Source organism: Rhagoletis pomonella, unplaced genomic scaffold (assembly GCF_013731165.1).
Source record: "Rhagoletis pomonella isolate Grant_MI unplaced genomic scaffold, Rhpom_1.0 Rhpom_scaffold_00008, whole genome shotgun sequence".
NCBI lineage: Eukaryota > Metazoa > Arthropoda > Insecta > Diptera > Tephritidae > Rhagoletis > Rhagoletis pomonella.
The window spans coordinates 26,762,051-26,776,570 of NW_023458562.1; the positions used below are offsets into that span (position 1 = coordinate 26,762,051).

At 35.5% G+C, this 14,520-nt stretch overlaps 2 protein-coding genes across 2 annotated transcripts in view; both read right to left on the minus strand.

The window, feature by feature from the left end:
- LOC118744561 (tRNA pseudouridine(38/39) synthase) overlaps nt 1-11,945 on the minus strand; it is a 35,175-nt gene extending 23,230 nt beyond the window's left edge. Inside the window, exon 1 of the mRNA XM_036477684.1 lies at nt 11,907-11,945. The gene's annotated coding sequence lies outside the window, so the exon portion shown is untranslated. The remainder of the gene's footprint in view (nt 1-11,906) is intronic.
- Nucleotides 1,885-14,520, minus strand: part of LOC118744563 (pro-resilin) — a 65,706-nt gene continuing 53,070 nt past the window's right edge. Inside the window, exons 2-4 of the mRNA XM_036477686.1 lie at nt 11,907-12,020; nt 4,032-4,112; nt 1,885-2,411 (exon numbers count right to left, since the gene is read on the minus strand). Of these exons, the coding sequence (XP_036333579.1) occupies nt 2,151-2,411; nt 4,032-4,112; nt 11,907-12,020 (456 nt within the window). The 3' untranslated portion in view covers nt 1,885-2,150. The remainder of the gene's footprint in view (nt 2,412-4,031; nt 4,113-11,906; nt 12,021-14,520) is intronic.

A 14,520-nucleotide genomic window follows, 5' to 3' on the forward strand; every position in this document is an offset into this window, starting at 1 on the left:
ACACGACCATTTCAACTACATATGTATGGCCCTTTCCACGAATATCCTCTAGATTTTCTGAAATTTAGAACACAATGTTTAAGCAAAGCTAAACTATCACAGAAGCTTTTCAAAAGGTGCTCAGAGATTTCGTTTCAAAAGTACATGAAAGCTTTCAAAAGCAGCTTTCATATTATGTTTATGAAAGTTTTCGCTTTTCTATTTCAAGTCAGCAAATAAAAAGTTAATTCTAGAAATAAGAGGCTAACATTGGCTTTAAACACGTGATTTGAAGAGTTTTCGGCCTAAATAATAGTATTAGCGTGGAAAATACCTATGAATATATATATACATATGTACACTTGATAAGTATTTCGCTCGAGCTTTTTTCCATACTGAATGTTCTTTGTCGTCAGAATTGACCACTTCATAGGCACGCTTCAGGATTTTTTAGGCTTGAATCAATTCTGTAAAGGAGTTCTATCTGTATAACACTGACATTGAATGATACATGCCTTGATAAAGTTAAAGCTTATTTCCAGGGACCGTAACGGTTACAAGTTTTATTATAAAAATCACTCTTTAATCGTTATTAACTGAGTTTTATTTTTTGCTCGGAAAATAATCGTTACGTTTTAAGTTTTATTTTTCGCTCGGAAAATAATGGTTACGTTTTAAGTTTTATTTTTTGCTCGGAGAATAATGGTTACGTTTTAAGTTTTATTTTTTGCTCGGAAAATAATGGTTACGTTTTAAGTTTCATTTTTTGCTCGGAAAATAACGATTACGTTTTAAGTTTTATTTTTTGCTCGGAAAATAATCGTTATTTCTTAAGTTTTATTTTTTGTTCAGAAAATAAAACTTAATTTTTGCGTATGCGTATGCCCTTTTTTGCACTTTTTCTTTAGAAATATGGTTCGCTTTGTTTCTGCGATGGTATCTGTATTTTCATTACCCACTCCACAGTGGCGTTAAAGGTTCAATGCAGCCGCCCCCTGTCTATTCACGCATGCGCATACGCATACGCAAAAATTAAGTTTTATTTTCTGAGTAAAAAATAAAACTCAAGAAATAACGATTATTTTCCGAGCAAAAAATAAAACTTAAAACGTAACCATTATTTTCCGAGCAAAAAATAAAACTTAAAACGTAAACATTATTTTCCGAGCAAAAAATAAAACGTAACGATTATTTTCCTATTAAAAAATAAAGCTCAAAACATAACGATTATTTTCTGAGTAAAAAATAAAACTCAAAATATAATGATTGAACTTGATTTTTATACGTAAAAATTAAAAAATAAAAATCAGTGCCGCTGAAGGTACTCCGAGTAATAACAAATATATTGGTTTACTACTTATGCACGTAGCTTTTCTCTTTCCGCGTGATTTTTGAGTTGAAATTTCAAAGGATAACCGTTATTTGCGGTCCCTGCTTATTTCAAAGCAAGACCATAAATCTGCAGAGCCTTTTTTAGCTCTAAAAACTAAAGTTTAACGTCAAACTGTAACTAAATTTCATGATTGAAAATTAACTGAGAAAAAAAAAACGTTTTTTCAAAGAAATAGCGACAGAATCTCGTAAAAGCTTTGCACAACAGAAGCTAAACAAATTTTATTAATTTAAATTTAATTCCATAGGTGGTAAAAAAATTTAATAAAACACAACACACCACAATTTTTTCGCTTCCATTTTAAGTATATCTCTTTATTTATTCGTAAAAATTTTGCACATTTTGAATATCGAATATAAAAAAAAAATAGTTGAATATCTTATCTTATAATATTTTCGAAAAAATATGTACACATGCACTATTATGAATGTATGTATTACATACTAGTTAAAAATACGCATACAAAATTTTCAATACTATAAAGAACATTAAAAATAAACTAAGAATAAAAATAAAAAATTCCATGTTTTTCCAAAAATTCTGACAGTTAGTAAGTTTCTCATTTCCAATTTAAAAAAATTTCGTCGCTTTATTTAATCGTTGTGTGTGTGGCAGTGTTAGTTTGTGTTATTGTGGCAGTTGTTGTAGCATTTATTGCAGCTATTGTGGCTTTGTGTGAGTGTGCCTATACTTTGTGGTGTGTGAGCGTAAATATGTATGTATGCAGGTGCGTGCAAAGGTGTTTGCTTCAAGCGCTTCAACTTCCGCTGCTGCTTAGTTAATACTTATAGCCAGGTCGGCCACCCGGGCCCTGTGGATATTGTGGTTCACCCTCGTAGCTGACATCCGCATGATAGCCAGTCTTCCAGTCGGCTGTATAACGTACGACCTGCGTGCGACCATCGGGCAGGACGACACGATATTCACCAGTCACCACATCACCATTGCTCGAAGCTTTGTGGGCATAGTCGTTGGCGGTTTCAATATCATTGACGGAGTATTCGAAATCGTATGGCATGCCGGGAACGTGGACGTGGCCCTAAAAGAGAAAGATGTGGGTACAGTAGAACAAATAGGTAGAAGAGCAAATTGAATGTAAGGCTAAAAAGCTTAGAGCTTTTGAGTTTTCAACAGAGCTTTTACCAAAAATTAAAATTTTTTGAATATTTGAATTTGAATATTTTAAATTTCTATTAAATGAATAATTTTTAGAAAACTCAAATTTTGAATTAAATAAAAGCTTCCTAAATTTGAAGTTAACGCTCTATAAAGTAATTTAGCTATAATTATTATTTTTTTCAAATCTTTAAGAACTTGAAATTGAAAATGTTAGGCATTTTAGTTTAATATAAGAAAAGCTGCAGAAGCGTTTTAGGAAAAATATTGTGAATTCTTGGCAGCTGTAAGCTGAGAGAAAGAGCTTTTATTGTAACCATGGGTTTGTGGAAATAGCTTCGCAGCTTTCGGCTGTTAGCGAATAATACTAGAAAATGTTTGACAGCTTAGCGCTTTCGAGTTCTCAACGGAGCTTTTACCGATTTTTTGATTTGATTTTTTTGAATAACACAAGTTTTTGTTAAATGAATGATCTTTAAAAGGCTCAATTTTTGAACTTTATGAAAACTTCCCACAATTTAAAATGAAAGCTTTTTAAAGTAAATTTATTTTAATTTAAAACTTTAAGAACTTGAAATTGAAAGTCTTAAGCATTATATTTCTTATAAGCTCCAAAATCTCTATAGAAAAAATACTGATTTATTAGCAATTCTAAGCTTAGAGAAAGCGCTTTTATTGTTACCATAGGCTTGTAAATAGAAATAGCTTCGCACTTGTTCGTTGTTGGCGAATAAAGCCAGAAAATGTTTGAACACTTTGAAGGGAAATGTTGTTAGTGTTCAATAGATTTTATCTAAAAAAGGAACGTTTTTCTTGTAACTTTTGTAGAAAGAAGCTTTACTAAGCTCTTTCCAGCCAAGACGATTTCAAAATTTTCTATGAAAACTGAAAGCATCGCAATGAATTGTAGGGAGAAAATTTAGTATTTATAAATCTTTCGTTTTGCAGTTTTAAATTTCGTGCTTTTATCTGAAAGTAAAAGCTGAACGACTAGGATTGAAGGAACGTTGCTCAATGAAATCAGAGCACAGTTGGCCACTTCAAAGGCAGGCCTCTTAAGCTTTTTTTTTAAGTTTTTTGTGAATTTAATATACGGCCAGCAGAGGATAAAATCTCTTTTTGGCCACTAGCGAATCGGTGCTTTTTTGGAAAAATCTTTAACATTCAACATTTTTTTGAGCTTTGAAATATTTATGGCAGATGCATTTTATGTGGACGGACACAAGCCAGTAGCGTGCTTCTGCAAAGTGTTTCATATAAGTAGGCTTAGCAAGCTTTTGTATATAGATACGTCTACAACAAATGCATGAAAATTTTTAAAAGCTCTACAGCAGGCACGAGCAAAATCTCTTTCTAAAGATTTTATATGAATGCGCTCACAGTAAAAGCTCTCTCTACTCGTCACTGCGCCACAGACTGGAAAACGATCTCCTTAACAGCACCGATGTGCTTAATATAAAAGCTCTGCCTCCGAAAGCTCTATCGCAAATTCTTTATTAATTAAAAATTAATTATAAATTGGTTAATCTCTATAAATACTTACAGGCTCGCCAGGTCCTGGTGGAGAGGGTGGGCGCTGTGGGCCTGGTGGGCGGGGTCCAGGTCCGCTTGGTGGTCCAGGTCGCTAAGAATATTCGAGTAATATAGTTTAAAAATCAGGGTTTTGAACTAAGTGCTATTCGTTTTAATTGTTATTATTTCTTAGTTTATTAGTTAGTAGCTGTGCAACCAATCGCCAAATTTTGAGTGAGTTTAAAAACAATGACTGATGTTAAGCTGTTTGTTCTTCGATTTCCACATTCTTTTTATAATAACCCGTGGAGGGTTGTTGTTCTAAATTTGAGCGTTTGTGTGAAGTTTTTTTGCCAATCCATTTGCCCACAGTTCCAACTTCCGCGCTATTCGTCATGCTAATTATGATTGGAGAAAACTACGCCACCCTCCATTTTATGATCTTTAGCAGTAACTTTACTTTCTCAGGCATAGGTTTGACTTAGAAATGCCAAAATCCGCAAATCGGCGCAGAAGGTAAGTCAAAACACCCGTCACTATACATCACGTTTGATAGAATTATCAAAAATTTAATGAGTTCAACGTACTTTTTAGCAAAAGAGTGAAAAGCGCTAAAACCCTTTACTAAAGAAAATTTCGCAACAAATCGTACAAATTCCCCACCATCAAATAACCGAAATTGACTGCCTACCCTACCATCGCATTGCCCTAAAAGTATTTCACAGCCAAATTAGAAATGCCAACAGTGACCAGTGGCAACGCAAAGCAGCGCTACACCTACACGCCAACAAGAACAACAAGCACCTTAAAGGCAAAACCACAACAAGTCCAACAAAAAAAAAAAACAAAACGACAATCGGAGTGGCAGTAAGTAAAGCAATGCAACAAACAACCCATTTTCGGCGCAAGTGAGGTGACCCAAAATGACAGCAAAGTCAACACGCTCACACCGAACGACGGAACAGAATGGCATATATGTAGTCGACTCACAGCAATAGTAGACTTCAACAACAACACCAAAAACTGAACTAGCAACAAGTTGAAATGTGTCGTAGGCGAATGGCGACATTCAATTGCCGTGTACTTGCCACAATTTGCGGCAATTGCAATGCAATGCAAAATGCGACGAAAAATGCCGGTGCACAGAGTGCATAATGAAAAATTAGCGAGAGAAGAGGTAGTACGAAAAAGTCTCAATACTTTTTTTTTTGATTCGTTTCTTTTTTCGCTTAGGAACCGGAGGTGCGGCATTGTGTATTCGAAAAGAATGCCGCTGCCAACTACATACATAAGAATGCAGAAGTATAAGAGTGTGTGTGTGTGGGTTGATAGCCTAAGGAACGTAGAGATCGGGTCGTATGCAGGGAAGGGTGGAGAGAGAGAGGTAGGTAAGCGCAAATACAGAGTGATGTGCACTACTGGCAGCCAGCAGGTTGCGAGCCATGATCGGCAGCTACATATGTATGTATGAACGAATGTGCAATTGCAGTCAGCAACAGCCTGGTGGAGAAGCTGTGGTGGTAGTAGTTGTTGTTGTATTTTTTTCCATTTCTGTTTCTATGCTTTTTGCGGCAGTTTTAGCTGGCTTGCTGCAAAGGTAACAACAAAAACAAGAACACTACTGGCAACAATTCTTTTGCAAGCTGGAGACATCGGCCAGCTGAGCCAGTGTAGCTGCGGCTGATTTTGGGCCATTGGCTGTTGATGGGGTTGACTGAATACCCGATTGGTTGGCAGACTGGCTAACTGGTTGGCTGGGTACTCTTGCCAATTTCAGATTTGTAGTTAGTTTTTGCTCTTCAGCTTTGTTTTTCTCGCTCTTGTTGTTGTTGCTTTGTGTTGTGCAGCACTTTTTGCCGCTGGTCGCTTTAATTTAAAGTTCAAGAGTTTTTGTGGCACGTCGTGATGTGCACTGGTGCGGGTCTTTTGCAGCAGTAGTGTTGCTATTGTTATTGTTGTCTTAGCTACTGGCTTGCTTATAGCTAACTATGTATGTACATACCAACGCTGGCGGATATCGATTGCGGGTGCATCACCAAAAAAGTTATGTGTTTGTTATGTATGTACATTGGGGTGCATCACTCTCCATACAAAAAAAAAAAAAAACGGATTGTTTTTCCATCGTAAATATAAAATATTCTATATTTTGAGATTTCCGTCAACATATTTCCGCAGAAAAATCTGATTTACGGGAACTCGACCGATTTGAAAATACCTCCAAAACTCGGTTTTTATAAATAAGATTAGTTTTAAAAAATATTTGATAAAATATCAGATTAAAGAAGAGTTTAAGTTTAAAAAGTTTGCATATTTTTTTTTTAATTTGACAACGGAATGAAAATAATGGGATTTTTGGATGCGTTTTCATATTTTTCCGAAATTTTTTGGCGTAATTAACAGGCAGAAAAAAAAACAAATTGGGAAAAATTGTGCTCCAAAAATCTCAGTATTTTCATTCCGTTGTCAAATTAAAAAAAAAAAAGTGTGCGGACTTTTTAAACTTAAACATTTCTTCCATCTCAGTTAATTTTTTGAAAAAATTATTTAGAAAAAACTCGATTTTTGGAGCTATTTTGAAATTGGTACAGCTTACATAAATCATAACATTTTTCCAAAAAATTTTTGGGGAAAGTCTTAAAATATATTACATTTTATATTTCCGATGGAAAAGCAGTACCTACGGATTTTTTTTTTGTATGGAGAGTGCACCCTAATATACATATGTACATATACATACATACATAATAAACAGCAAAAAAAAATACTTGAATATAACTAGAACAACCTCTCTACCCGTTTGCCTTTTTTGTTTGCAGCATTTTACAAGGTTCTATAATTTTTTCCAATTTTTTTTCCACTTATTCTTCTTTTTTTTTCAAGTTTCTTTCTAAACTAAACAAATTTTGTTCTATGTTTTTGCAACACATCGCCTCTTCGCCTGTTTCTTCACAAAATTTTACATTTTCTAGTTTTTCTCACTTTTTAAATTTTTTTTTTGTCTTTCTTGCTTCTTTTACTGGGTCTTTGCTTAGTTTGTTTCTTTTCCGCCAGTCGCTTTACGTTTATTTGCGCACACCTTGCAATGTCAAAAGTTCAAAAAAACGTGGTGCTAGCAATTTTGAAAGTATGATAATTGTTGTATTTGTACAGTAGTTGTGGTTCGCAGACTTTGTTATTGTTTTCGTTGCTTTTGTAGGTGCTATTGCTCTAGTGGCTGTTAAAAAGGTCGAAAGTGGAAGTTTTACTGGCGGATATACCGGAAAGAAATGAAAAGTGGCAACAAGAATACGGTGTTCCAAATAAAAAAGTACCAACTTGGAGTACATGGCGCTTAAGAAACTCTTAAAGGTGAGGCGCATCTCTTGGCACCGGTGGGATTCTTCAATGACCACAAGCCGATTGAAATCTTTTTGGTCTAATATTCAAACTCCTTAGTGCTCAGTGTTAGCGAAGTTTGGTGAATAGATTTAAGTCGCCTGCGTAACTTTATTGTGAACGCGTATTGAAGTGAAACTTCTTTAGGGGCGATAGTGAATTAAAACCGCGTCTCAAAAAAAAAATGTGACACTCCAAAGGTAAAATAAGTGCATTTTGCTTTCTTCTTTTCTTTCTCTACCGCTGTGTTTGAGGTTAAGGTTAAGAAAAAGACAACGACAAAGGCAACGACAGAGGCTAGGACTTAGGCTAAAGCTAAGATTATGATTAATGGTAAGGTTAAGTTTAATACAAATTTCTGCACCATTAAACAAAACAAAAATTAATCGAGAAGTGTGATCTGGGCGCAATTATTATTATTTTTAGTTCGACCCTCTTCCCTCCATTTCCATTCCTCTTTTGTTCCTCCTCCAACGCCATTTGTATCACAAAGGACAGTTTTAATTTGCCCGTCCAAGTTCACTTTTGTTATTTTTCGTGTAGGCAGCCGTACAACATAACAAAAAAGCCAAATTGTTTAAAGTCTTACCTATAGAGTCCTGAGTTGATTTCTTCAACACTAAGACGGTCCAATCGGGTCAAATTAGGCCCATTGTAAGTCTGATACGACCTAACTTGTCGAAAGCTTCTCTCTTTGCAGTAGATGAGGTCCAACCAATATCTTCACGAGCGGATCGAAGCTGGACAGAAGAGCTTGAGAAGGTATCCACTGTCAGGAACTCTCAATAAATCTAAGGCCCAGACTGCCCGATCTCTGCAGAGTCTTTCAGGCAGAGGTGGCCACTATAAAAGAGACAGCCGATTGGCTACGCAACAATGTTTTGCCGACTAGGAGTGTAAATATCCACTCCGTTAGCCAAGCGGCATCAGGGCGCTAGGATCGCTACGATCGAAATTGGTCGGGGATAGTCTGACCTCTCCCTCAATCGCCTCGTAATACTTCCAAATCAATCTGCCACATTGGCAAAACCAGCCATCTGAAAATCGCTTTATTAAAAGCTGCAGCTAATCTCATTTATAACAAAACGCAAATGAAGTTGCTATTTAGTAGATAAGTATGTACTCCTATGTAACGATTAAGTAAGTAGGTGATCTCCATTAATTCCATATCTATATGTATGTATGTATGTACTACTATCAACAAATCTCGCTCTACTAGCAACACTGCAACACGTTAAATTAAGCCATACAATGGCGGCTGATGTTGCCACACTGTTATTTCACGGTGCTTGCAACATTTTGGCTTCTCCAATAAAACAGGCACAAAAAAGGCTGTTTTCATCTTTATTTTTTGTACACCAGGTAGCAAAAAAAAACTAAAATTTTAAGTCAATAAAACGAATGAAATGAATAGCAAACTAGTGGAAGCCACTGTTATAAAGAAGGGACAAAAAAAAATGAAGCTTTTATTTTACAGCGTCATGTAGCAACAGGGAAGATTCATTTGGTTAACTTTTAACTATAAAGTGGCACAAAAACACACACATACACACAAAAGTGAAGCACAAATGCAACACAATTGCCAACAGCACAGCTTGAGTAGCAATCAATTGTTATGGTTGTTGTTGTAGCCGCTGCTGCTCTATTCACCTACTAACCGTGCGACGCCCGCGACTTGGTGTATTTGCTATTGCCGACTTTGTTTATTTATTTTTGGTTGTCCACTTCGACAATCATTGAGCGAAAAACCGTCGAAAAATTGCTTTGCATTATTTCTTGTGTGCATCCGTTTGTTGGTTGCTGCTACTGCTGCTGCAGCGAAACTCACGTGCCTTCACCTTTTACTAAGTACCCGGTTTACTCGATAGTCAGCTGGAGTGCCGTGCCTCTTATGCGCTGCCAATTACTACTACTCTGCTAGTGTTTGGGGGCGAATAACTTCAACTATCCCTTTTACTTTCAGCGGATATTTTCCAATTCTACATATTAGATGTGCTACAAACTTATACTACCATGGTCTAACTGCATTGTTTTTTATATGCATATGTATGTAGATTAGGGTGAATCACTCTCTATGCAAAAAAAAAAATTATAATAATCGGTACTGTTTTACCATCCGAATTATAAATTATATTCTACTTTGACACCACCACCAAAATATTTCAGAAAAATATTAAGATTTCACGTAAGCTATAACAATTTAAAAATATTATCAAAAATGGAGTTTTTTTATAAAAAAAAAATTAATTTACAAAAAATATTTTTTCCAAAAACTCACCTCAGAAGATAGAAGATTTTAAGCTTAGACGGTCTGCATAAAAAGGTTTAAACATTTTATCAACGGCGTCGAAGTAATGCGAATTTGGAGGTATTTTCAAATACGTACAGCAAATCATAATATTTTTTTGAAAATATTTTGGGCAGTGTCTTAGCATATAATACATTTTTGAATTTCGGTTTCGGTTTTTGGAGAGGCACGCTAATGTACATAAATGAATGCTTAGTGGGTGGTCGTCTAGGCACTTATATGGTTTCGCTTTCATTTAACAAGAAGTTGTTCTTGAAATTTTAGATTTTTACTAAGTGTCTGAGAAGTTATTATATAAGCCATCACTAGGCCTGAATATAAAGAGTAATATGAACAAGTGGATGTTGAAACGAAATGGAATTTGCATTTAGTTTAATTGTCCTTTGCTAGATCGACCGTCAAGCTTCCATCAAGGGAACACTTGAGATCTTGGAAATATGTACTAGTCTTGAGATTTTAATGGAGAGACCCTCTCTCTGGCCTACACGAATATAGAATTCCGCGCAAGTCAGAGAATGCAATGTGTAGGCAGGAGTACCTTATTGTATTATTTATTCGGAAATTGATTTTAGGGCATAAATGTACATGGGTTCAGAAGGGGGAAGTATCTCAAAGGAATCGAAACAGTACTAATTATTAACATCGAAAAGTGGTCTTTTAAAAAAATTATCTGCTGCGGAGAGCTGTGGTTACAAATAGAAAACACAACCAAAATTTTCTAAATAGACTGGTCTGGTCATGCAATGTCTGAATGTTGTTTTTTTTTTATTAATTGCAAGCGTTAAGTGCGTTCTTGGATGGTATGCTGAGCATCAGAGAAATACAGGGAAACTGTTTATTGGAGAAAGTACTAAATCTTCAATTTATTTTTGACAATTAAGCCGCAGCCGACCTCTCTATGAATACCGCGTTATTCTGACTTGTGCGACTGATGTCTCCAAAAATATTCCTAAACTTGAGAGAAAAATCATTAAAAGACCTGGCTTGCAGTCTTTCAGAAATGATTTACTGTGGATTCAATAAAGTTAGAGATATTTTCTGCCCCGAAATCAGTATTGAGTGTGACCATGGTAATAGGAAAAATGAAATTGTATAAAAGGCACGTCTTCGAATAGCGCTTCTCCCACAAAAAAAAAATTCAATTTAGCTAGACGCACCCTGACGGTACTTTTAATAAGAAGAATCAATCGATTGACATTCTGGAAAAATGCCGAGCGTAAGAAAAATGCGAATTTTCTGACACTCTGTGTTAAAAGAGATATGCTTGGGAGACAACCTCTTCTTCTTCTTCTTATTTGGCGCTGTAACCGCCTAAGCGATTTTGGCTCCGAGTTGAATGCTTTCCGAGCTGGAGCGTCGGTGTCCATTGAGGGGCAATCTCAGACCGAGAAATTTGAACAAACGGGTTTCATCACCTTTATACCAGATACAAATGTACATTGGTAAGGAAAGGTGCTTAAATTAGGGTACTGACGAATCAAAGGTAACGAAATCGCCAACAAACTGGCGAAAGAAGGCTCATAAATGGTTCTCGTGGGAGCGCAACCCTTTTGTGGGCATATTTGATTTGCTTGGAGAATTTTAGTTACAGAGTACGTAAACATAGAACGTAATAAGTATAGGGGAGTTGTAGGAGCCTTGGACCGACTGGACTCTTTGATTAAATTTTCAATAGATAGGACATTATCAAGTATTTTAAACGAAGCTGATATCAGGCTGCATGTGGGTTTTTAAACGGTCGTAACCGACTGTGTTCTATATGGACCGGATTGATCTGTCTACAGAAACAGAATGCCGACAGGTACATGTTAGACCAGTTACAAAGCAATGAACTATAATTCGTCTACATTCGATTCTTATAAGAAAATAGTCTGCTTAGATAGTTTTAGCCTTCACAACGGAAGTTGAAGTGGCAGGTTACCCTCAGTTCAGACGCCCTTCCCTCCAATGAACACTTTATTACATATATACATATTTGTCTAATCAATTTTACAACAAAGTTGCTCCGTAATTTACATTCGTTACGTCTTCTCACTCTGTATAACTCTTACGAAAAAGTAGCAAGCCAAAACTCAGCATTTTCTCATGGAATCTTAGTTCATTAAATTCATTAAAAAGTGTATAACTACAAAAGCCATTGGAAGATTATATTAAAAGTGTGCAGTTGTTAGTTTGCCAGTGAGTTAGCGATTGAACCGCCCATTATTATTTTCGCCTACTTACCAGTGGATTTTTGGGCTCTGGATAATTGTAGCCATTTGGTTTTGGCGGCAGGTACATATTTGAGCCGGGAGCAAGTTGCGCGCAGACGCAGGCGATGACGGCGATTGTGGAGCTCTGAAGAGTAACAAAAGCAAAAAAGAAAAAGAGAAAGGAAATTGTTGATGAAAAATTGTGAAATAAACGACTAGTAATGAAGGGAACAAAAGCACATATAAAAATACAATAAACATAGAATAGTTAAAAGTGAATTACTTAAATCTAATAATAAAATAGTAAAAATAATAAAAAAATTAATAGTTCATAAAAAATCATTTTCACAAATTATGCAAATTTTCCTGCAGCTGCGCTCATTGTTTGGCTGCTATGCCAATAAAGGCTAAATAAACCAAAAAAATTGCAATCAAATTATATTTTGGCAAATAACAAAGCAATAAATGTGCATTAATGCCTAAATATACCTTTTCTATGATTTAAAAAAATAAAAATAAAAAGTACCGTTGTGCATGCAAATCAAATAAATTTTATTGAGTCACAAAAGCTTTGGCATGGAAATTTTGGGGGAAAAACGTGCGATAGCATCGCATTTGACATTCAACGCCTCTCTGTAAAGGTAGTAACAGTACCAGAGCCATTACTGCAAGTAGTGCCAACTTGCAAAGAACTACATACAAATATCGAGTATTTGTAACAACAGCAAAAACAACAACAATTTAGAAGTATTAATGTACAGGTGCAGCGCCATAAATGATGATTTTTTTCTGAGGCAACAGCTAAATATGAAATAGTGAGTTGAAAAAAATAGCGTGTCTGCTGCCAGTGTTGCTTGAGAACGTTGTGCTGTACGAGTATGTACATAAACGAAGAAAAGGGCGCAGCAGCCTTTAGCCGATATGTTGATGTATGGCAGAGCAAAAGACAACAGGTCGAGGAATTGCAAGAAAATCTATTTTTGTGATTTTATTGTGGCTACTGTGGTGGTGGTGTTGGTAACAGAGCTAAGTAGAGCATGGGTGGGAATTTTAGTTAAAAAATATATAAAATTAAAGGGTGTGACCAGAGCGCTATGAGAATTCTTTCCTTAAAAAGTGCATTCCTTAAAAAAAACGATGCATCGAAAGAAAAATACAGCAATCAGAGTAACATTTACGTAAGATAAGATTGCCGTGAAAATTTTCTATTCAATAATTCTTAACGCGCGTAGTTTTGTTCAAAGCTTTTTATAAAAATCTAAAAACTCAAAAGTTTACTTTTACAGAGTTGCACTCAATTTATAAAAATTACAGCTAAATACAATTTTTTCCAGACGAACTTATCTCTGCAATGGTTAAAATCAACTGCTTTTCATAAAATTCCCAAACCGCAAAAATTTGCATTTAAATACAAGTTTTAAATTTTTTTTGTACGCAGTTATCTTTACACCCCTTAAAATCATTGCTGTTTATAAAACTCGAAAACGTCAAAAATTTACTTGTACAGAGTTAACACTAATACCTACATTTTTATTAAATTCATAAATTAAAAAAATTTAATAGTTAATTTGTCTATACATTACATGAAAATATGTAAGAAACATTTTTTTTTGGTAAGCAGGGTTGCCATCATTTGCTAATTTTTTTACCTAAATAACATATTTATAAAGTTTAATTGCTGTAGGGTGATGATAGCCCATGCCAACTGTCATATGACCCGTACCGTGGATCAGCCAGGGTCGGCCTCTTCATAAAGCCAGTTTCGAACGGATGATTTCGGATACGTGGCACCTACGCAGCTACTTAGCCTTATTCGACTACAACGGATTTCTGTCCGTGCGGACGAACTTCTTTTACCACAATTCGTGTGCTCAGTTATGGATAAAAAATGAAAACCGCTCTTATAAGAACGGCCGACAGGAGCAACCACCCACGCTTCAACGCGCGCTATGGCGTCTCATGCGATTGCGACAAATGGACAAAGCTTGATGACCTGCGGTAGGTCAAACACTACAGTAGCGCACGCCTCCCACTCAAAGTCACTCACCAAAGGGCAAATCAGAAGGACTTCGTGAAGGGGCAAGAATTGAATGGAAGGCCCTAATCTAAGTGGCTGCTATGAATAAAATAGCCTAAGCCTAACTATGCGCTGATTTGAAAATTGGAACCACAGGCTTTTCGCAATGACCAAGCAAAAAAGATTGGGCACCATTGGACCAAGCGGAAATCTTGGGAACCAGCGCTGAAACTAAACAAATTTTAAAAATTAATTTTGGTAGAGTTGCCATAAATTTTTGCAATGCCTTTGTTAAATCTTGCAAATTTTATTAGCCAGTATAACTTAATATGTATAAATACTTTTGCAATTCAAAAATTTTTCATAAATAGGGTTGTCATCAATTGTGAATTTGGCTACAAATAGAAAGCATTAAATTTAAAAGTTAAAAAAAAAACTATAGGGTTGCCGCGTAAAAAACATTGAGCGAAAATATTATGTTATCAGTTCTCGTAAGCAGATTTAAATAAATTTTGCTAAGCTAACAAAAACTTTCACAGTAATGGTAAAATTTTATTACTTTAGAGCTGTTGTATCAAAAATAAATTTTTCAAGAAAAAAATTTAATCTTTTGAAAAAAAAAATATTA